General features: G+C 36.6%; 1 protein-coding gene across 2 annotated transcripts in view; it reads right to left on the reverse strand.

The window, feature by feature from the left end:
• LOC110801661 (uncharacterized) overlaps nt 1-20,288 on the reverse strand; it is a 60,323-nt gene extending 40,035 nt beyond the window's left edge. The window contains exons 1-6 of one of the 2 annotated variants that reach the window (XR_008926786.1): nt 19,217-20,288; nt 18,037-18,181; nt 6,100-6,375; nt 5,755-5,922; nt 5,439-5,654; nt 3,623-3,717 (exon numbers count right to left, since the gene is read on the reverse strand). Coding sequence is in view for 1 of the 2 variants with exons in the window: in XM_022007046.2 (XP_021862738.1) it covers nt 3,623-3,717; nt 5,439-5,654; nt 5,755-5,922; nt 6,100-6,375; nt 18,037-18,181; nt 19,217-20,100 (1,784 nt within the window). In the remaining variant the exon portion in view is untranslated. The remainder of the gene's footprint in view (nt 1-3,622; nt 3,718-5,438; nt 5,655-5,754; nt 5,923-6,099; nt 6,376-18,036; nt 18,182-19,216) is intronic. The other variant, XM_022007046.2, reaches the window with a different exon arrangement.
• Between the last annotated feature and the right edge of the window lie 3,166 nt (nt 20,289-23,454).

Below are 23,454 nucleotides of genomic sequence, written 5' to 3' on the forward strand. Positions count from 1 at the left end.
CCTCTAATTCATTTTTGTTGGTTACACTTTTAAATTTTATAATTAAAAGGTAAATTTGCTAAAAATGACCTTTTATAACCCAAAATTTGCAAGAAAGGACCTTATATAATTGTTTTTTGTAAAATCACACCTTAATGTAAACTTTTTTTCCGAAAGACAACCTAATGGAAGTTTCCGGCATTGACTGAGTTTTTCCGGCCATTGACTTGTACGTGAGCAGCACGTGTGGCTCCATTTTGCTACATTTCCAACAAAAAGCATTGTTAAAGTGATGTTTATTGTGATAGTGCTCGATTTTGATATATTGTGTCGTATTTAAGGGAAGTTGTTTCGTTTCCACTAAACATGCTCGTTTTCACAAGTTAACGTGTAAAATGAAGCCACACGTGCTGCTCACGTGCAAGTCAATGGACGGAAAAACTCAGTCAATGCCGAAAACTTTCATTTGGTTGTCTTTCGCTAAAAAAAAAATTACATTAAGGTGTGCTTTTACAAAAGAAAATTATATAAGGTCCTTTCTCGCAAAATTTGGACTATAAAAGGTCCGTTTTGGCAACTTTGCCTAATTAAAATTCAAATATTTTGACCGTAAATTCTCACTATTACAAATATCAAAATAATATACTACGTACGTGATATCTTGTTAGATTCATCACAATACGTATTTTCAAATATAAACTTTTTATAATTTTTCTCATAATTGGATATATTAATGGCCAAAAGCGTGCATTGGAGACATGAAAAACAAAGTGGAACCAACAAAAAACGGAGGAAGTACATAACTTTTGCTAGACTATCTATTTGAAAATAAGAGATACCCCTTAGTTAATGCTTATAGCTGATAAAAAAGGGTATCTTTTCTTTCTGACACATAACAAACAAATAGAACAACACAATATCATGAGGGGTTACTCATGCAAAAATGAAAGTAAACTGGTAAGGCCAAACATATAAAGCCTCAAGCAATTATGTAGGCATTTTACCTACAAATTCAAGAGAAGTCAAGCTTGCTAAAAACCTGACACTTAACTCTAGCTATACAATATCCTCCAAAAAGAGACGTAAATTTTTTATCTGAGCAAGACCCACCTCAAAATGTGATGTTTCTTTTGTTCCAAGTATCCACTAATTGCCAACATAATCATACTCTATAGTACATACTGCAATTGTCAAACCTTTCTTCATCCCTCTTTTACTTGGCACAAGAGCTTCTATGCTAAAATAATGTTGAACCTATCTCCTCCGACAAAGAGGTTCTTTGTATCTTAAACTATATGTTTCAGAAGAACTAAGTTCCAATAAGTGCACAAGAGCTACCTAAGTTCAATTCACATTTCCAATAAATTTATGTAAGTTTAAATAAGTGAACTCCTGGTCAAGAAAGAAAAAGGCTACAGAGATGATCCAGAGATTTTCTACCCTCCAAAGCAGCCTACAAGAGTAAACTTCATTCTGTTAAGTACATTCTATGGGAATAGATCCTTAACCATTACACACCTGCACATGCAAAACAACATACTTTAAGACGAACCTTCCTCTTCCAGTTACAACTAGAAAGGAAATTGGGAAGAATTTTACTCCAAAAATTATTAAGTGTCGCTATGGGCCAACGATAATGTGTCTATCAAGAGCTACTCGGATAGGAAGGTTTGCAGAAGTTGGGTTACGCTGCACTCTGTAATTTTTTGTTCATGTTTAGAGGACAGCTTGTGCTCTTTGGCTCTTTGCCAGTACTCCTTTTTTATGCTGTTAGTTCAATTTATTTTTGTAATAAAATATATTATCAACTGAAAAAATCAGTACAGAGAAAGAAGACAACCTGTCCACTAATCAGCCATTTAAGTTACTGATTATACTAGTTTCTTTTAACCTCTCCAATTAAATAGGATTTAAATGCCCCAGCCTCCTTAGCCCATAAAGGGGCAAGATAAGTTACTTTGTCCGAGACAAAATCAGAAGATAAGGAAGCTCAAGAAAAGACATCAGGATTTCGGCTATTTTGCAGACACATAACTGCAATAAAAGCATTTGGCCACAACTTCTTCTCCTTGTCCTTACCAAACCCCGCAAAACAAATTGTAGGCAATCCACCACCGTCAAAGGGGAAACACGAAGTATCCAACGTTCATACCCTTGTAAATATATTTTCTTATCAATAAAACAAAAGAAAAGTCCTTCAAAAACATTAAAAAAAATCCTAGGAGAAAAAAGCAGTTCCCTTCAATAGTCTTCAGGAGTATCTCTTTATACAGGTTACAAACCCTTAGGGGATGTTTGGTACCGGGTCTTCGGGAAAGAGAAACGGAAACAACACCCTTGATTCCCTTATTGTTATTTGTTAGAGCATTTTAATCATTCCTCCACTATCCTCCACGATGATTCCCCAACCCCACCAAGAGATTCATCAAACAACAACAAACAACAACAAAGCCTTAGTCCCAAAATGTTGTTTGATGACAACACCAAGAGATTCATCCTTTACCCCAAACTCTTCTTCAACCCACCACCCTGGACCGACGTTGACTACTACATTGACCACCCCGCTACGCCTCACTTTCGCCTGAAACCACCTCCCTAACCTCCAGCACCTCCCTGCCATTCCACCAATGCCACTCCGCCACCCACCAACCCACAACACAGCCCTAACCTCCCAGGAAAAGCATCTCATCCATCCCAATAACCATCTCACAAACTTGGAAACAATCCTTACCTTGACGGAAAAAAGGATTCCACCCAACCCAAAAACCACCACAACCTTTCCGAGAGAAACCAAATCCTCCCAGGAAACAACCCTAACAATCCAGAAAAATCACCTCATCCATCCAAAAACAACCTCAACTACCCGAAAACTACACCGCCCACATAAAACGACCCCAGCCATGATCGATGTTATCCAACCTCCATACTGACCCACCAAACAACCGGATCAAAGAGAAAAAAGAGAGGAAATTGAGGACAACAGTGGAGGGCCGGCGGCTATGGAGAAAGGGCAGTGTTGCGATGAGCCGATGACGGCGAAACTAAAAAGGTGAAAGATAGGGGCAGTGGTGGTGGTGCAGGAAACTACAGGCAGGAGGTGGTGGTGGTGGTGGTTGGGGTTTCCCTTTCTTATTTGCAAGACAAACAACATAGTTAAGTTCAGGGTTTTATTTCTCCATTCTCCTTGAATCCCTTTCTCATCCTGTTTCCCTTTTCCCTTCAACAACCAAACTCCCCTTTAGCCAAATCACTTTGGGCCATCTTAATGGGACCAGTCTACTCGAGCAAAATAGGCATAATATCTTTAAAGCTGGATTTTCTTACCAAACATAGGGTCAAGAAAAAATATATGACCCAATGTTTTATAGCAACTCAACAGTTTGCCGAACACCTCAACAAACATGGCCATTACTCTACAGCCAAAGCACCCAAATCACCACCATATGACCAAGATGACATTGTTGTTTGATCCTCTTAATACCAAATAATCAATCTATCTCACTAGCATATGGCTCATTGAAAAAGAAGTGATTTGGAAAAAGCACCCTTGTAACAAAAAGGAATATTATTTTGTTTTGAGGGCCGAGGCATTTGACCTTGTACTTTTAAAATTAAAATACAGCCATATAGAAAAGTGCCACACCTTTTCCATTTTGCTGCAGAAGAATCTGTCGGCTGCATGCTGATCAATCTAACAGCATCTTCAAACTTAATGGTCGGAACAACATCAAATAACACCTAAACAAAAATAATCAAAGTTAGAAGCAAATTGCAGTAGCCAGGTATTTTAAAGGAGTTTAATGTAAAAAATAATGGATTGTAGTAGTAATTAATATTGTGATGGCCTCACATGATGGTGAACAATAACAATCATAAAGCCTTAATCCAATAAGGATACACATGAATTTGCTATTAATATGCCGTGGCAACTGACAAGAAAAAAAAGTCAGAGAGAGTAATCATGTAAAAACCAAATGTAAAGTACCTTAGTTTTAGGATAGTTTGTGAACTAGAACCTTATTGGTTTGATTTTGTCAAAAAGCACCTTGAATTAAAAAGTTGTATTAAAAACGGGACCTTTGGCCAACATTCCGGCCAAATAGTCAACATTCCGTCCATTGACTTCACTTTCCCTCCAAAAAAATAGGGGCAAAACACTTGACCAAGCAAATCGACTCACCCCTAATTCTGTTATAAGAATAGGCATTAACACACCAAAAATCTCAGATCCAAAGGTGCCATTTGAGTGTTTTGGTGGCAAATACTTTGAATTGGGTTCTTATACAATTGCGAGTGTGCTCACGAGCCATTTTCCCACTTAGTTTTTGCCAACCTTTGCAGTCAATGGACGGAATGTTGAATTTTTGGCCGGAATGTTGGCCAAAGGCCTCGTTTTTAATACAACTTTTTAATTCAAGGTACTTTTTGACAAAATCAAACCAAAAAAGTACTAGTTCACAAACTGACTTAAAAACAAGGTACTTTTTGACAATTTTGCCCAAAATGTGAATCAATTGAAATCCATTTTCTGAAGAACGAATCTTAGAGAGGAGGCGAGAAAATAAATAACTCCAAAACCACTTATTTCTAAACATATCCAGTTGGCGAATATCCATTTAAGAAGGGTATACATAATACCGCCCTTTCTCTTCACCTTATTTTGTACCAAAACTTGAATTATTTTCACTAATTAAACTGAATATACCGATTAGAACTGAATTCTACTGATTAAAACTGATGTTTGCTGATAAAAACTATATGTTCTGATTCTCCACTACTTTGTCTGTATACACCTATTGATTACTGATCAAAACCAATTTTTACTGAATTCTGCTGATCACAACTGATATTTGCAACCGATTTCCAATGATACTTGGCTTTGCAGATTTAAACTAATTTCGAATCGTTTTTTCTAGTCAAAGAAAGCAGGGTCGTTGATGGTTCAAGTCGCCCCATATGCAGATATAGTCACCCCATTTTCCACTAAAAGTCAAGCATAAAGCCATAAAGGTCACTTATAAAAGTCATCATAATCTCATAAAGGTCGTCAGTATATAGTCTATACACTCGTCTGGTGGAAGACATATTCTAACTAGATTCTTTACTAGAAGTAATAAAGAAAAATGGAAGTACACCAAGACTTGATGACAGTTTATAAGATATAATTTATCAGTGAATCAGTTATCTTCATGGGCATGGTTAGAGAGAAACTACAGGAGTTTTCGTGATAGGGATTTTTCTTTGGATTCTTTATGGGATTGAGTGGTGTATCAGCTTCTCTTTGGGCTCACACGCATTCGGTGTTCCCTATTGGTTTCCTTTCTTACAAGATTATGAGATTGGAGTTCTTCTTTATTGTCCTTCTATTTCTAACTTCTGGACCCCCTACTTTGTATTTCTTCTTTTGCTTGTTTATGAAACTTCCCAGAAAACAACTTCTACGCAAAAAAAAATCTTACCCGTAGAGGACTTTGAGAAGATAGCCTTTCCAAAACAAAATTCTCCACAAAAGGATCCAAATGAGCATTCTCATCTTGTGTATCTACTTGTCCATTTCCAGAAAATAGTACGGAGGACGTGATATTCCATGGTTGACCCGAATTGACACAAGCAACAAAAGAAGCAAGGTCAAGCCGATAACACAAGGTATCACAAAGAAATTCCACGCATGATTTCTGTCAGAAATGGGAAGAATATTTCAGAAAAATATTAACACAAGTGTAAGAGGGTGCAGAAAATTATCGAGTGTGTCAATCTGCAGGTAAAAAGAAGTACCTCATCCGAATCATTTTCATACAGAGAGGAGTCATCAAGCTCATATATTTTTGACCGGCTTGTCCAAAGTAGTTGCATTAATTTTCTTCGAGCAGCAGTTCTGTTGGGCAATAAATCCCACCCAAGGACACTAACTAGGGGTTGAAGCCGCGGAAACAACGACACAACCTGTATATAAAGTAAGCAGCTTAGTCATGGGAAAACAAAAAATACAACAACAAAGCCTCAGTCCCAAAATGATTTGAGGTCGGCTAACATGAACCTGCAAAAGATAATAAGCTTTCAGCCAGAACACTCCCCCATCAAATAAGTGTATGTCTCAGTTAAAAGATAGAGGAAGCTTACATAGCTTGCTTCTTCCAACTGCTCGTTCTTGACAGCAGAAAGAGCTGTTTCCATAACACACTCCAAAACATGCAATCCAGCAACACGAGCATAATGGTATAAATCCCGCATGCAAGAAGTAATATCCAAATTAGAAGATAAATAGGTGTCATTGTTGTAATTCCCAAGCTTCTTATTTTGCATTCGATTTTGAAGTTGCCTTAGCGGAGGCAAGATCTGGTTGTCCGAACCCCTCAGCAAAGTTATTTCTTCTAGCAGAAGATGATCTTGAACAGCCTGAAAGAACAATAACAGTCCTCAGATTCCTATAAACTATATACAAGTCTAGCTGAAGGAATTATGTCCTTAGACATTTCCGGCAATTACTAAATATAAATAGGAATTAATTATGAAGATAATAAGTTAATTATTTTAGTAATCATATTTGCTTGCTAGAGAATAAATGTGATTAGCAGGACAATATTGATTGGACCTACAACTAAAATATATTAATCCTATAAGGTCACACATATAAGCATTAATTGGAATGGGCCCAAAAGGCCCGATGGCAACCGGTCTGTTAAGGGAAGAATGTTGGGCTTTGGTTTTGTGTTAACCTAAAACTCTCACATTATAATAGTTATAATGTCAGGGATTTAGAAATCACGTTCATTCAATATCTGACAAAAGGAAAACACAAAAACCCTAATTCTAATTCTCTAAACGCCGTACATCCCAAACAAAGCAAGAGACAGATTGTGATCGTTCTCTTCCGTACTAGCATACGTGGGATTCAATTCGTGCTTGTGGACTGAGTAGAGGAGCAACAAGTGGGGCTCTAAGATCTTCGAAGCTTGCATACGAACGGGAGAACACGCTTCAAAGGTGATTATTCTTTCGACTTAATCTGATCTATACTATTGTTATGCATGAGATCCTGTGATAGATGTTAGGAAATTGTTTCCTGAAATTCCGCTTTATGCATCTATATGTTCCTACAGTGGTATCAGTTTTAGCCTCTTGCATAATATTTTATGATCATGATTGTATGCAACATTATTATTTTGATTCAATTAAGGGAAGATTTATTTATGGCTTGAATTTGCAAAATTAATATATGATATTAATTGATTGGAATCATTAAATCGTGATTTAATTCATTTTTGCTCAAAATAAATTTAAAAAATTCCGAAATTTTTATCACAGGGTCGAAATTAACTGTTAATATCTCATAAAAAATTTCGGATTTTTTAAATTAAATTCGTCAGATTTTAAATTATTTAATGGTTAATAAGATTAATCATGGAAATATTTGTTAACAATTAAAGATTTGATTTTTAATTTTTTAAATAAATCTACTGATTATCCCCTAATTTTTATACAATAGCCGAAATTTTTTGGTAATTTTTTAACTAATTTTCGGAATTTTTGTATATTAATTATTGAATTTGGTTAATTTTTATGTTTAATTCGATTAATCATAAAATTTAAGGATAACAATTAAAATTTTTGATTTTATTTGTTAAGAAAATTCAATAGATCTGCCTGGTAATTTAATTCGAATTTTTCGGATTATAATTGTTATTTTCTTGAATTATTTGAATAAAATGAGATAATTATGCCTTAAATTTTGAATTCTTGTTAGATTTAATTTTAATAAAGAGTTTAAATTGAAATCTAACTTCTAACAACCCTAAAATTCAGTTTAAGGATTGTTAATTTATTCAAATTTTTGCCATTATTTTCGGATAATTAAACCCTAATTAAATTGTTAATCTTTAACAAAAGTTGAATAAAGATTAATTTAATTTAGGTAATTGTTACCCAAATTAAAATAACAACCTCCATGGCTGGGTGGCCACCACCTGCGACGGTGGAGCCACGGTAGAGGGCGAACTAGGGCGGCTTTCCGGCAGAAGATTGGGCGGCGTAGGGGCGGCAGGCGAGGCGGCGTGTGGACGTCGCCGTTGTGCCTGGCTGCTGTTGCGGCTAGTTAGTTGCGGCCTAGCTCGCCGGTGGGCTTGGCTGCCGGTTTTCTGGTGGCTGGGTCGACCAGCGTGGCTGGGATTTTGAGTCGCGGCGGCTGGCCGGCGGTCCTGGCGGCTGCTGGCTGGCGTCAGCCGTGAGGGTTTTGATTTTGTGAAGTCACTGCAGCAGTTTCATTATAAAAAATTAAAAAAAAAAAAAAAGAAAAAAAAAAAAAAAAAAAAAAAAAAAAGGGAAAATCTGGTTTATTAAAAGGTCAAATCTCCTAAATATTTGGAAAGGTTGATTTTTTTTTTTTAGGAAATTCCAAAAACGTGTTGGATTTTCTTAATTAATCTTTTCAAAAACTTTTTAATTTTGAATATTTTTTTTGGAAATTAAGATTTTCTAAGTTGAGCATATATGCAAATTCTTGATTAATGAGATTATTCTAGCCATTTTTAAATAGTAATTGAATTAAAATAATAAAGTTTCCTAAATAATTTTAAACTTAAATTGTTTAAGTTTTTATAATCATTTTGGAAATATTATTTGCTTATTAACAGTTAATAAGTAAATAATTTGTGTTTAATATTGTTTGATATTATATGCGTGTATGGAATATATATGATATTTTGTTACAGGCGAGTGACTAGTATGGCCCAAAATAGGATAGAAAATACGATCTGCGTATCGTTTTGTATTCTTGTAAATTTTGAAATACGATCTGCGCATCGTTCTGTATTGTTGTAATTTAATTTAAAAGTTTAAATTAGATTATAAAGTTCGTATTATGAGTTCGATGAAGTAAGAAAGTTCAATCAAAAATTCAAGGATGGAGATCCAAGAAAGATGAACAGGAACCCAAGAAGATTTGAGCTTATTTTTTAGGGGCCATACTAGGATCACATTTATTTTTATGCATTTTATATTGCCTTAAAATGCTTATTGAGTTTATGTATGTGGTTATTTAAAGCAATGTGTTCACTTTTAATTAACCAACATAGTAAACTTAGGTCCCAAAATAATATTGAGTTTAAGTGCTTTTCCATACAACACCTATAAAGCCTTAGATCATGAGTAATAGGTTCTGCCAAAGCAGGGTGTTGCTTATAATTCCGGGGATAGTAGGGTAGGTTTTTGAAACTTACATGTTAATGTTTGGTTTAACTCAACAAAACTATCAAAAGACAAAGTTTTGGGTTTTGAAGCTAAGAGATAGGAAAATACAAAGAGTTGTTAACCTGTCTACCAAGAGTTATAATCAGTTATAATTAGTAAAATGTTTACTTACCTCGAATACTATAAATTAAAGTAGCAGGGCCAAAGTCCGTTTGATTGTAGTGGGAGGGGATCTTGGTTAATTCTTTATTCAATGGGGACTTCTAATTTTGAATAAAGGGTAGTAGTGAATTGAATTTGTTTAATTGCTACTTTTGATAAACATTATATTGAATCTTGCTTTACTTTTTATTGTAGTTATCATGTCTGGTGCAAACAACTCTACTTTTAACTTGCGCCCTCTAATTGAAAAAGACAAACTGAATGCTACCAACTTCCTACAATGGCAAATGGCTGTGAGAATTGTTCTCAGAGCGGAAGGAAAAGAAAGTGTTCTTGACAATCCTCTACCTGAACCCTTGCCAGAAAATGCTACTGCAGCTCAAAAGCGAGCTAGACAAACTCTAGAGGATAACTCCTTGCAAGTAACATGCTTGATGCTTGCTTGCATGGAACCAGAGTATCAAAAACGTTTTGATGGTCTGGATGCCTACAGCATAATCCAGCAACTGAAAACTTTGTTTCAGAAAAATGCTAGATTGGAGAGATTTGAAGCAAACTGCAAACTTCTGGATTCCAAGTTGGAAGAGGGGAAGCCCGTTGGTCCGCATGTGTTCGATTTGATTGGACATTTTCAGACCATGGAGAAATTGGGTTTCCCTTATCCTAAGGACCTGGCAACTGACATAGTCATCAGATCCTTGCCTGAAGATTTTCATAACTTTAAGTTGAACTTCTACATGCAAGGAGGGGAGGCTACCCTGCAAGAGTTGCATGGTTCACTAATTCAGGCTGAGAGAAACTTACCAAGTAAACCTAAACATAAGGATGTTCTAATGGTTAGTAAAGGTAAGCAGTTCAAGAAGAAAGGGGCTCCCGTGAAGAAGAACAAGGGCAAGGTAGTTGCCAATGAGAACTCTTCAACCAAGCCAAAGGCCACTCCCAAGGCTAAGGTAGCTGCTCAACATGAGTGCTACCACTGCCACAAGATTGGTCATTGGAAGAGGAACTGCCCCAAATATCTGGAGGATAAGAAGACTGGTGCTTTAACTTCAGGTATCTATGTCATAGAAGTTAATTTAGCTACAACTGCTTCTTGGGTATTTGATACCGCTTGTGGATCTCACATTATTGGTAATGTGCAGGGACTAAAAAGAAGTAGGAGCTTGAGCAAAGGCGAAGTGGATCTCCGAGTAGGTAATGGAGCAAGAGTTGCTGCTTTAGCTGTAGGAGATTATAGTTTACGCTTGCCTTCTAGTTTAATATTAGAACTTTATAATTGTTATTACGTTCCAGTTATTACCAAGAACATAATTTCTATTCCGATTTTGGATTCGGAAGGTTTTTCATTTCAAATTATGAATAATTGTTGTTCAGCATATTTGAATGGTATGTTCTATGTCTCTGCTAAATTATCAAATGGTTTGTATGTACTAGACTTACAAAACCATATCTATCACATAGAAAACAAGAAACACAAACCAAATGATTTGAACCCTACTTACCTATGGCATTGTCGATTAGGCCACATAAGCTCAAAGCGCATAGAGAAACTTCATAAGGATGGAATTCTCAAATCATTTGATTTTGAATCATTTGAAGTATGTGAGTTTTGCTTAATGGGGAAAATGACAAAATCTCCTTTCACAGGCTCAAGTGAAAGGGCCAATGATCTTTTAGCCCTCATACATACTGATGTGTGCGGACCTATGAGTACTTTGGCTAGGGGAGGGTACGGGTATTTCATTACTTTTACTGATGATGTGAGCACATTTGGATATGTTTACCTCATGCGACATAAGTCGGAATCCTTTGAAAAGTTCAAGGAATTCCAAAATGAAGTACAAAACCAACTTGGAAAGAAAATTAAAGCATTGCGATCCGATCGTGGTGGTGAATATTTATCTCAAGAGTTTGGTGATCATTTGAAAGATTGTGGAATACTTTCGCAATTGACTCCACCAGGGACACCACAATTGAATGGGGTTTCCGAAAGAAGGAACCGAACTCTATTAGATATGGTTCGGTCCATGATGAGTCTTGCTAACCTTCCTGCCTCATTTTGGGGATTTGCGCTTGAAACAGCGGCATTCACACTCAACAGAGCTCCGTCCAAAGCAGTAGAAAAGACGCCATATGAGATGTGGACTGGAAAAGTTCCAAAATTGTCTTTTCTAAGGACATGGGGTTGTGAAGTTTATGTAAAACGTTTACTTTCTGATAAGCTTTCACCCAAGTCCGATAAGTGTCTTTTTGTGGGTTACCCAAAACAGACTAAGGGATACTACTTCTACAACCAAAGCGAAAACAAAGTGTTTGTTGCTCGCGATGGTGTCTTTCTGGAAAAGGAGTTTATTTCCAGAAAAACAAGTGGGAGTAATGTATATCTCGAAGAAATTCGAGATGAGCAACAAATGGATGAGGTTCACACCTCGTCAGAGACGACCCAGCATGAAAATGCTCAGGAGGCGGTGCATTCCATTCATGCGCCTTCTACCGTCCCACTTGGAGATAATCCATGCGAAGTCCCTCAACCTAATGAGGTGGAAACTTCTCCTGTTGTTCCCCAACGTAGGTCTGGTAGGACTGTCATTCCGTCAAAGAGATATATTGATTTCCTTTTGACTGAAAGTTCTGAAATAGAGATTTTAGAACATGAGGAACCTACTAGCTACACAAATGCTTTGACGAGTCAAGACTCCGAGAAATGGCTTGAAGCCATGAGATCCGAAATGGATTCGATGTTTGAAAATCAAGTATGGGACTTGGTTGCTTTGCCTGATGGGGTTAAACCCATAGGTTGCAAATGGATTTTCAAACTGAAAAAGGACAAAGATGGAAACATTGATGTCTTTAAGGCAAGACTAGTGGCAAAAGGTTTTAGACAAATTCATGGTATTGACTATGATGAAACCTTCTCACCAGTAGCCATGCTGAAATCCATTAGGATAATTCTTGCGATTGCTGCCTTTCATGACTATGAGATCTGGCAGATGGACGTTAAAACCGCCTTCTTGAATGGGTTCTTGAAAGAGGATGTGTACATGACACAATCACAAGGTTTTGAAGATCCAAACAGTCCAAGAAAAGTTTGCAAGCTTAAGAAGTCCATTTATGGGCTTAAGCAAGCATCCCGGAGTTGGAACCTCAGATTTGATGAGGCAGTCAAATCTTTTGGCTTCCTCAGAAATGAAGAGGAATCTTGTATATACAAGAAGTTGAGTGGGAGTAGTATTGCTTTCCTAGTCTTGTATGTGGATGACATACTTCTCATAGGAAACGACAAGACCATGCTTGAGTCAGTCAAGGAATGGCTTAAAAGTTGTTTTTCCATGAAAGACCTAGGAGAAGCTGAATACATCTTGGGAATAAGGATCCATAGAGATAGATCCAAAAGGCTGATTGGACTTAGCCAAGAGACTTATATTGATAAGGTTCTTGCAAGGTTCAAGCTGGAAAACTCCAAAAGAGGTTTCATTCCCATGCAACATGGCATTTCACTTGGCAAGACTCAGTGTCCTTCGACACCTGATGAGGTCAAGCGCATGAGTAATGTTCCTTATGCCTCTGCAGTAGGGTCCATTATGTATGCCATGGTATGCACTCGACCGGATGTTGCATATGCTTTGAGTATGTGCAGCAGATACCAGTCAAACCCAGGAGAGGCGCACTGGATGGCAGCAAAGAATATCCTTAAGTACTTAAGAAGGACTAAGGATGATTTCTTGGTCTATGGTGGAGATAATGAGTTGGTTGCCACTGGATACACCGATACAAGCTTCCAAAGTGACAAAGATGATTTCCGATCACAATCTGGTTTCATATTTTGTCTCAATGGAGGGGCTGTGAGCTGGAAGAGTTCTAAGCAGAGTACCATCGCAGATTCTACAACAGAGGCTGAGTATATTGCAGCAAGTGATGCAGCAAAAGAAGCTGTTTGGATCAAAAAGTTCATTAGTGAACTTGGTGTAGTTCCTAGCATTGAAAATGGCATTGAGTTGTACTGTGACAACAATGGTGCCATTTCCCAGTCCAAGGAACCCAGATCGCACCAAAAATCCAAACATGTGCTCAGGAGATTCCATCTCATTCGAGAGATCGTTGAAAGAGGGGATGTGAAAGTAAGCAAGGTTCATACTGAGGATAACGTGGCTGATCCTCTGACTAAACCGCTTGCTCAACCAAAGCATGAGAGTCATACTAGGTCTATGGGGCTTAGGCATATGGGAGAATGGCTTTAGTTTGTTTACTTTATGTTTACAATTGTAAAGACATTTATTATGCTTTGAATGTTTATCAATAAAAGTTCATTCTTATTTAATTGTTTGGTTTAGTATTAAATAAAATGTCCAAATAGGATTATCGAAAACGTTTTGATAATGGAACCCTATAAAGTGAACTGAAATCACAACTTATTAAGTCCCTAGTCTAAATCACTAAATTGGACATAAGTGATTTATGTGAAGACTAGCATATAATTAATTGATAGTGCAGTTCCATGAGCTATGGAGACATAGGGATGTCTAATTGATTATATGGATGTATACTTGATGCATTGTGACTTGACCTAACTAGATTCTAAAAGTAGAATCAAACTTCTATATTTAGTGGATTCCTTAGACATGAGTATGTCTTAATAACCACGAGACAATTAGTTTAACTTTGACGCAGTTAAACGCCGCGCCGTAAAAGGAGGTTATAAAGGCAGTGATCAGGTGGGCTAAGAATTGAGTGGGAGTTATGGTCATACAAGAGTGAATAAGTCCTCCTATTTGATAGGAATGGTGTCTGGGCCTCTTGATGAGCGAGAACTGAAAATTGCATGGCCATGCGGAATGGGATTAAAAGTTAATCTTTATTTGAACAGTTCGAACTCGGCGATCAAGAAACTAGAATTTGAGAATAACAGTGTGTTATCAAATTTTGGCATTAAGAGACTTAAGGAATTTAGCATTGCGTTCTTGTCTTCGGACAAGTGGGAGATTGAAGGAATTATGTCCTTAGACATTTCCGGCAATTACTAAATATAAATAGGAATTAATTATGAAGATAATAAGTTAATTATTTTAGTAATCATATTTGCTTGCTAGAGAATAAATGTGATTAGCAGGACAATATTGATTGGACCTACAACTAAAATATATTAATCCTATAAGGTCACACATATAAGCATTAATTGGAATGGGCCCAAAAGGCCCGATGGCAACCGGTCTGTTAAGGGAAGAATGTTGGGGTTTGGTTTTGTGTTAACCTAAAACTCTCACATTATAATAGTTATAATGTCAGGGATTTAGAAATCACGTTCATTCAATATCTGACAAAAGGAAAACACAAAAACCCTAATTCTAATTCTCTAAACGCCGTACATCCCAAACAAAGCAAGAGACAGATTGTGATCGTTCTCTTGCTTTGTTTGGGATGTACGGCGTTTAGAGAATTAGAATTAGGGTTTTTGTGTTTTCCTTTTGTCAGATATTGAATGAACGTGATTTCTAAATCCCTGACATTATAACTATTATAATGTGAGAGTTTTAGGTTAACACAAAACCAAAGCCCAACATTCTTCCCTTAACAGACCGGTTGCCATCGGGCCTTTTGGGCCCATTCCAATTAATGCTTATATGTGTGACCTTATAGGATTAATATATTTTAGTTGTAGGTCCAATCAATATTGTCCTGCTAATCACATTTATTCTCTAGCAAGCAAATATGATTACTAAAATATTTAACTTATTATCTTCATAATTAATTCCTATTTATATTTAGTAATTGCCGGAAATGTCTAAGGACATAATTCCTTCAATTCTTCCGTACTAGCATACGTGGGATTCAATTCGTGCTTGTGGACTGAGTAGAGGAGCAACAAGTGGGGCTCTAAGATCTTCGAAGCTTGCATACGAACGGGAGAACACGCTTCAAAGGTGATTATTCTTTCGACTTAATCTGATCTATACTATTGTTATGCATGAGATCCTGTGATAGATGTTAGGAAATTGTTTCCTGAAATTCCGCTTTATGCATCTATATGTTCCTACACTAGCAACATAAAATTTACTTTCCAGATAGATGCCACAGTTGTCAGCGTGACTGAAAAGCTCATGAATCAGAACAACAATAAAGTACCAGTAACACATACACACATGAATTCAGTTGACAAGGTAAACAACAACATCAAACACACACAAAATAAAAGAATAAAAAGGAGTTCACAATAAAGAAAAACTGAACCCAACCATTGATCGGCGTAAACTACATAAACAATCAGCATAGTCACACTATGAAAAACAACAAATTGACGTCACAGAGTATGAGCGTATCTAAGGTGTTGTTCTCTTCAACTTAAAGGACCTTATGTAAATAAGTTTCATGTCGTATAAGTTCAGATAAGTTCCAATAAGGTCATATAAGTTAAATAAGGTCCTATAAGTTCCAATAAGATCCTATAAGGTCCTATAAAGCCTTATAAGTTCCAATAAGGTCCTATAAGTTCGAATAAGGTCTAATGAATAAAATATGTAATACTATGGTTAGTAGTACCGTTATTTTATATTTGACTATTATTTATTTATCTACGTTGTTATATTAAATAAATCATATTTTTTATTGTTATATAAAAATAACTTATGGTTACCAATTTACTGTTAATAATTATCGATGATATGTTAGTATTAATTACTATGGTTATCAAAGAGCTAATCACAAATATTTTACAAACGGGTCGAACCGGGTCAGATTTTAAGTCGGATACAACTTGGATTTTAAAAATAAAGTATAATTATACGGAGTAATAATTTATACTCCCTCCATCCAAATTTAATCGTCATACTTTCCATTTACGTCTGTCCCAATTTAATTGTCACCCTTCCCTTTTATGGAATGGACCTACAAATATTTTATTATATCTCTCTTCCCACTACCAAAAGTTATGGCCCCACATCTCTCACAATCAATTAAAAAATTCCTCCCCTATCTCCCATCTCATCTACTTTTCTATTAAAATATACTCCGTAATAGATAAGCATGCAACAACTTATCACATAAAACTCTGTGAAAACCTTGGTACGACAATTAAATTGGGCGGAGGGAGTATTAATAATAACAAAAATATAATTATTAGTACTCCCTCCGTTAGTCCTATTTGGAATCTGGACACTATTTACAATTCAAGAGAATCTTCTAATTTCTTTCCAATACGTACTGCAAAACATATTCATGTGAGATTTTATTTTGTTCGTCTCAATGTTTAGTTTAACAATATCAAAATTAATATTTTTTTAACATACGTATTTGGAGATATTTACGTTTAAATATCGAGTTGAAACGAGTTGAAAAGTCAAAAGGGGACTAATATTTAAGAACGGAGGGAGTATAAGAAGAAAACAGTAATTACTTTATTAATTTATAGCTATTAATATTTGCCTCAAGTGGGGTAGAGGATAAAGAGGTAATCCTCAAGTGTCAAGTGGAAGGTAGGATTTCTAAAAATAGCCAACCAACAGCCAGAAAGGGGTAAGGGGATATGAAACACCTTTATCTTTCTTGATTCTCCCCAACCAAACAACTCCTAATCATAGCAGCAGTTGCCGGATGGTGGAGGGTACATATCAGGACCTTTTTCAAGGCATCTTTGGATATTCAGAAATTGTATCGTATGTTCTTCAACTGAATGACATATAGAGTTGTATGACTTTACTCTCTTGGACTTTGTTCTATGCTATTCTTTGTACAAGTAAAATTCCCTGATCCGCCCTGCCACAATCTTAACACCACCCAATAGTTATATCATACTCCACTTTGCAATCACCCGTACAACTTGCACTGCCAAATATGCCAATCATCTCCAATTTACTAAAATAAATCCTCTCCCATCTATTATCAGCTGCTCCAACATCCCTGACAGTACTCACACTGTTAAACAATTACTCCCTCCGAATCTAAATGTTTTTCTCATTTCTCTTTGGCACACATGCCAATGCACATTTTACATCGTTAGTATCTCTAGTTACGTGTTATTAAAAATTATAAAATTTACACATCGTTAAAGTACTCATTGAGACGAATCAAACAAGACCCCACATGACTATGTTTTTTCTTATATATTGAACGTAATTCATAAGATTCTCTTCCATTATGAATAGTGTCAATATTCTAAATGGGAAAAACATTTAGAATCAGAGGGAGTAAAAAACAAAAAGATCTGAAAGTTCTTTAGTCATAATTCAGAAACACTGCAACACCATCACCATATGCTTTTCCTTTTACCGTCATTGCCACTTCGCCAGTATAAATTCTAAACCCATGTCAACTACATGCAACAAGACAGAGAAATTCATATAATCTTCTTTACCTCCATGGTAAACGATGAAAAATATGGTTTCGAAGCAAAGAAGAGAGACAAAACGCGAGGTAAAGCTGGCAAGAAAATGCCAATCGGGAAAATGCCCTACAGCTGCAATTGTGCATCTAGGAAGCCCCCCTTGAAGAACAAGGCTCTTGGCGTAAGATTTCAAATCTCACCAACAAGGCTGTTCAATATATTTATTGTTCAGAATAATGTAACTTACACCAGAAACACATCAAGCATCATCACACAGAAATCATCAATTAGGGAACTAATTCATGAAAATTGAAGTGTTGTGCAATGAATAATGGTTAGGGAATTACACGGAATCAATAGTTACCTAGACAGTGAAAGATAAGAAAAATCTTAACCTGGATCATTTGAACAAGATGTGTGCAATTTGATAAAAGAGCTTCTCGATATATATACAGCAATTTATCCCTTGTTGTACAAGAAGTGTCTCCTAGTCCCTCTTTTCCTGAGAAAACCTTTTGGAGCAAATCTTGAAAAACCATTCTAACAGAGACATCAAAAGAAAAACGGTTTCTTTAAATAACAAGTACCAAAAGTCTTAAATAGGCTAATAAGAAGAATAAAATAATTTCAAACTTCTAACAGTGCACTGAAATGCCAAAAGAAAGAAAAATATTGACAAGACTAATCTATATTACAAGTCATCAACTCAGTATATGAGAACAGGTCTAAGTGTTAGTATCAATAAGCGGAACTTCAAATGACTATATATCTTCAACACAAGAACACAACAGTGTGGATCCTGCTACTATAATAAGGAGGTGAAATGAACACAGGTATAAACCACCCAGTAACAGTAGGGGGGGGGGGGGGGGGGGGGGGGGGGGGGGTTAGGTATCCTGGATCAATTTCGGAAAGGATGGAGTGTGTGATGAAGAAGCCAACTACTGAATCAAAAAAATTGTAAAAGATATCAGTACAAGCCTTGATTTTGATATGGTTGCACGACAAAGCATCAGTAGTTGGGTTTTTCACTTCACAATTACTGCCATCACATCAGAATTCTTATTTTCCTAAAAAGTGTTATGTCGTACATTAGTAGCCTGGCAAAGCATCAATAGTTGGGTTCTTCACTTCACAATTACTGATGTCACATCAGAATTCTTAATTTCCTAATAAGTGTTATGTTTATGTAACTACATTTGCATTACTTGGTGAATAACTTACAAGTTACAACACACAGACCATGAGCCACTTCCATCTATCTACCTTAGCTTGAGTCAGAATTTTGAGAGATAATACTCTGTTAATAAATACATCTATCACTGCTTCTGAAAATAGTATACACTATACAATATTGCAAAAGATCGCACAATAACAGACAAGTATCAGTAGTATTACCATGGTGCAGCAATGACATTAGAAGATAAAGACATCAAATATAACAACAAACCAACATTCTCACTCTAAACACATGTTAAGTGCTAGAAATATGGCTATACAACAAACACAAGACCCTAAAATTACCATACAATTCATTGCAAGTACTACAAGGATTCAGCATTAGCATACACGTACCGATACTCTTCCTTGGAGACTCCATAAACCAAGTGCAAATATCGAATATGTAAAATAGCCTCGTCTACATCGTCCATGATTACACATTGTCTCATCTCCTCCAAATGTGCAATCTGTGCATACTTCTGGATTGATTGTAAGACTCTTTGATCCTCCTCACTCAAAACAGTCCCCACCCTCCCTTCTCTCCTCAGAGTTATAGCCAACTCATTATCATCATCTTTCTCTAACTCCACACCTACTTGTCCTTGTATATTCTCACACAATGAGACGAAAACATCCGCATTTTTCAGAACTACTCTCTTCAAGCACCCCAATTCCTCCTCTCTAATAACCACTCCCTCCTCCTCCACACTTCCCCTCTCTTCACCCAAACTAACAATCAAATCTTCCTTCAATCTCCTCAACCCTAACTCCATTATCCCATCCAACAACAGCATAGAACCTTTTAATTCCCGCAGCTCTTCCTCCGCCTCCTCCTCCTCCATCTCTGCTTTCCTATTAACACTCTCTGAAACCCTGGAACTGACCATCTGAATGTACAGCAAGAACTCAACACGAAGCCGAAGCGAATCAGCCGATGTCGAAGATGACCAAATTGAAGTACAATTCTCAAATTGGAAGAGTTCAAGAGACGATAGCCAAGTGAGAAGAGCAGGAGAAGAACAATTGGTGGAGTAAATGGCATTCTTAAAGTTTCCACCATTGACAACAATAGTTTGGAGGAGAGAGAGTGCAAGATTAGGGTTCCGATGACGGAGACTAAGGATTGTTGATCGGAATGCCTCGAATTGAGTTAGGTATAGGTGATTTGCCGCTACTTTGGAGAGGAGATTGGTGTCTTTGTCCATTGTAAGCGGCAATTCTCTCTCTTCCTCCGCCATTGATGGTGGAGCTGCAGGTGGTGAACACGATCGGGAGCGAAGAAGAGAGAGAAAGAGTGAAGAGCTTGACAGTTGAATACGTCACCAGTCTACTGTCTACCTTCGTAATTCGTATGAGCTTGACAGAAAGAATGGGCAATCGTCGTCTGCGCTGTAAAATATTTTGCTGCGGTGAAATGTTCGCACGTTCCCCGGCTTAGCAGAGTTAAAGGTTGCACCCCAACCTTTTGGTTTCCTCACACTTCAAATTTTTTTATTTCACATTCTGGGTAGAGCTGTCAAAACGGTTACTCAAGTCGGGTTCGGGTCTGGTCATCTCGGGTCTCGGGTCATAATCTGGTCGGGTCATATCGGGTCATTTTATTATCGGGTGCAGGTCGGGTTCAGGTCGGGTTCGGTCAGGTTGAAAATTTGTCGGGTCATGTCGGGTTATTTTTCCATTTCGGTATGGTTCGGTTCGGGTTCGGGTCGGGTCTTTTTCTAGTCGGGTACAATTACGGGTTCGGGTCTTAACGAGTCGGGTCAAGTTCGGATCGGATAATTACCGAGTCGGTTAAAATTCAGGTCGGGTTCGCTATCGGACACGGGTTAAGACCGGGTATGATAGCTATCAGGATTAGTCAAGTTTTAACCTTATAATTAACTTTTATAAATTTGGTTAAATTTGGTTTAACGCTTTTCACTTGTTCTAGATTAGGTAATTATAAAACATAATATTAACTCGATTTAAGTCATTATTTAGTTAGGTCAATGACAAAACGAGTTGTCAACATGTCGCGTAAATTCAGGTAAGGGGTTGTCATGATTTGAGTCAATAACAGGTTTCATCGGGTTATAATCGGTTTCGGGTTGACATCGGGTCGGGTGTTGACATCGGTTCGGGTCATTTTTCGGTCGGGTAAACTGACTCAGTTTTGTTATCGGTTATATTTCGGTCAGGTATCAGGTTCGGGTTTGGGTCATGCATTAACGGGTCAAAATCGGTCGTCGGTTTTAACGTGTTGGATACGGTCGGGTTACGAGTTTCCTATTTTAACAAAATTTTGGGTATCGGGTCGGGTTCGGGTCCTTAAAAATACAGTTCTGTTCAGGTCGGTTTATCGGATCGGGTCAATTTTTGACAGCTCTAATTCTGGGGTTTCATTTTTTTTTATTTTCGGGTCAGTTAAGCATAATTTAACACCAAACTTTCACACGTCTAAAATTTTTTTAAGACATCCTTCCGTTCATTACTTCACTTGACAGCTCAATCCTTTCAAACAATTTCATGTACACCTGTCAAAAAAAAATAAGGAGAGAAAAAAATGCAAAAATCAGAGGAGAGAGAAAGAGCAAAACCCCAAATTTCCTTCGATTTTCCACCCAAATTTCATTTGATTCTTCTGCAATTAATACAAAATATTTAACACAAATTCTTATTTACAAGGGTTGTACAATAAATATTGTATATCGGAGTAAAAAGTTAACTCAAAATGCTTAAAAGTTAAGGTTATATATGTAAAAGTTATCTTTTTTTAGCGATAAATTTTTTCATTTTAATAGAACTTATTTTTCAAAATCACTAATAATGTATAAAATTAATCATTTAACTGTAACACCCCGACAATTCCCATTTTCTAAAATACCCCTTTTTAAATATAACTGTAGGGAATTATCAAAGTATTATCGCCCGTGTGAAAACGTAACGGCTTATTCAGAATTTTGCAGCGGAAAACATAAAACTAACTTTTAGGTTCATAAATAATCTTATTACATATTAGGTCCAAAACCAATTAACTGAAATAAGTAAATACGAATAGTACGACAAATTTCAAATTTAAGTTAACAAACCAAATCACTTAATAAAGCAAATATAACTACAAGCTCTCTAATCCCGATCCCAATGATGCATCATCTTCAAACCTGTAGATGGGCAACGCTTATTGATCCTTAGAGACTGCTCACCAAAGATGGGTCATCACAGAATCAATAAGGCATAGCCATGATCAACACACACAAACAAAGCACGTAATCAGCAAATCTGAGTACTACATACTAAAACAATAATAATCCTAACATGATACTATTAAACGAACCCTAACATGATACTAATGAACATAAGTAAGGGCAGACAAAACATGATAACTTGACGACCATACTTGACTAGACTAGGCTAGACTTACAACAATAATATTATTTTAGTTGAAATAGACAATGGACCGAGTTGTCCATCCAGAAGTCTTCACTAAGGAAGACGAGGTACGGGCGCGACTCCGTAACCTCAGTGGCCTGCGATATCGAGGAACGTTTTAATAAAAATAGAACACGGTGATCAATCCGGTCCCAGAAAAGGCCATGGGCTACCACCATGAACCCCAACTCCTGTTTGTCCGTCACTTTAGATGTGCACAGTCTAAAGCTATTGCTACTCAGTTTCACTTTACATGATTTACAAATTGAGATTCCGTTATGACTCAACAATCACATAAGACATACAATTCACATTCGTTCACAACTGTTTTTACCTTGGAATTAAGTAAGTGATCATAAAAGCATCAATCAAGACTCATTCCAATTTATCCAACATTTCCTTTAACCATGAGCAACCCTGTATATGGGCATAAAGTTTCAACTTACTAAACAAGGTCCACCGCCCTCATAAAGTAGTGAAAAGATAGAAAGGGAACAACAACCAATCGATCCAAACCAATCATATAGAATAATCTAGTGTTCCCAACCAACATGTTTGTATCAATCATCCATACTAACATGTTACAGTTCTCATAGTGCAAAATAAGTTCAATAAGTTTGTCCAACAGTATTAAACATGCACATTCCATATAACCAAGTTCGTCCATAATATCAACATCACCAAGTTCAACAATAATATCAACATAACCAAGTTCAACAACAAATTCAACATGGTTTCAACAATTAGCACACATTCCAAGCACGCAGGTATGTACGTACCTTGTGTAAACAAACTGATAGGCCACTTTAACACTTTCAAAAGTCGCCTAAAGAGAATTCTCCGCCTAAAACAACCAATAAATAATCTCAATCAATTTCTAATCATTGACAACCATAATAAAGCATTCTAAATGCATCCTAAGCCTATTTAGAACCTTCCCCAATATCAAAACTTAAACATTTGATTTCCTAGCATCATAATTATTGAACTAGTGATTGAAATTCGTTGAAAACTTTTTGCAAACATTGTACTTTAAATTTTCAGCAATATAAATTCATTTAAAAACTTCACCAAGGTCAATCTACGTTCTTAGTATCTCAAAACAACCAATTCAATAATTCATACTCAACCTATCATGATTAATAATCATAAAAACCTTGAATTTCATACTTTAAACAATCAAA

This window comes from Spinacia oleracea, chromosome 1 (assembly GCF_020520425.1).
Source record: "Spinacia oleracea cultivar Varoflay chromosome 1, BTI_SOV_V1, whole genome shotgun sequence".
Lineage (NCBI taxonomy): Eukaryota > Viridiplantae > Streptophyta > Magnoliopsida > Caryophyllales > Amaranthaceae > Spinacia > Spinacia oleracea.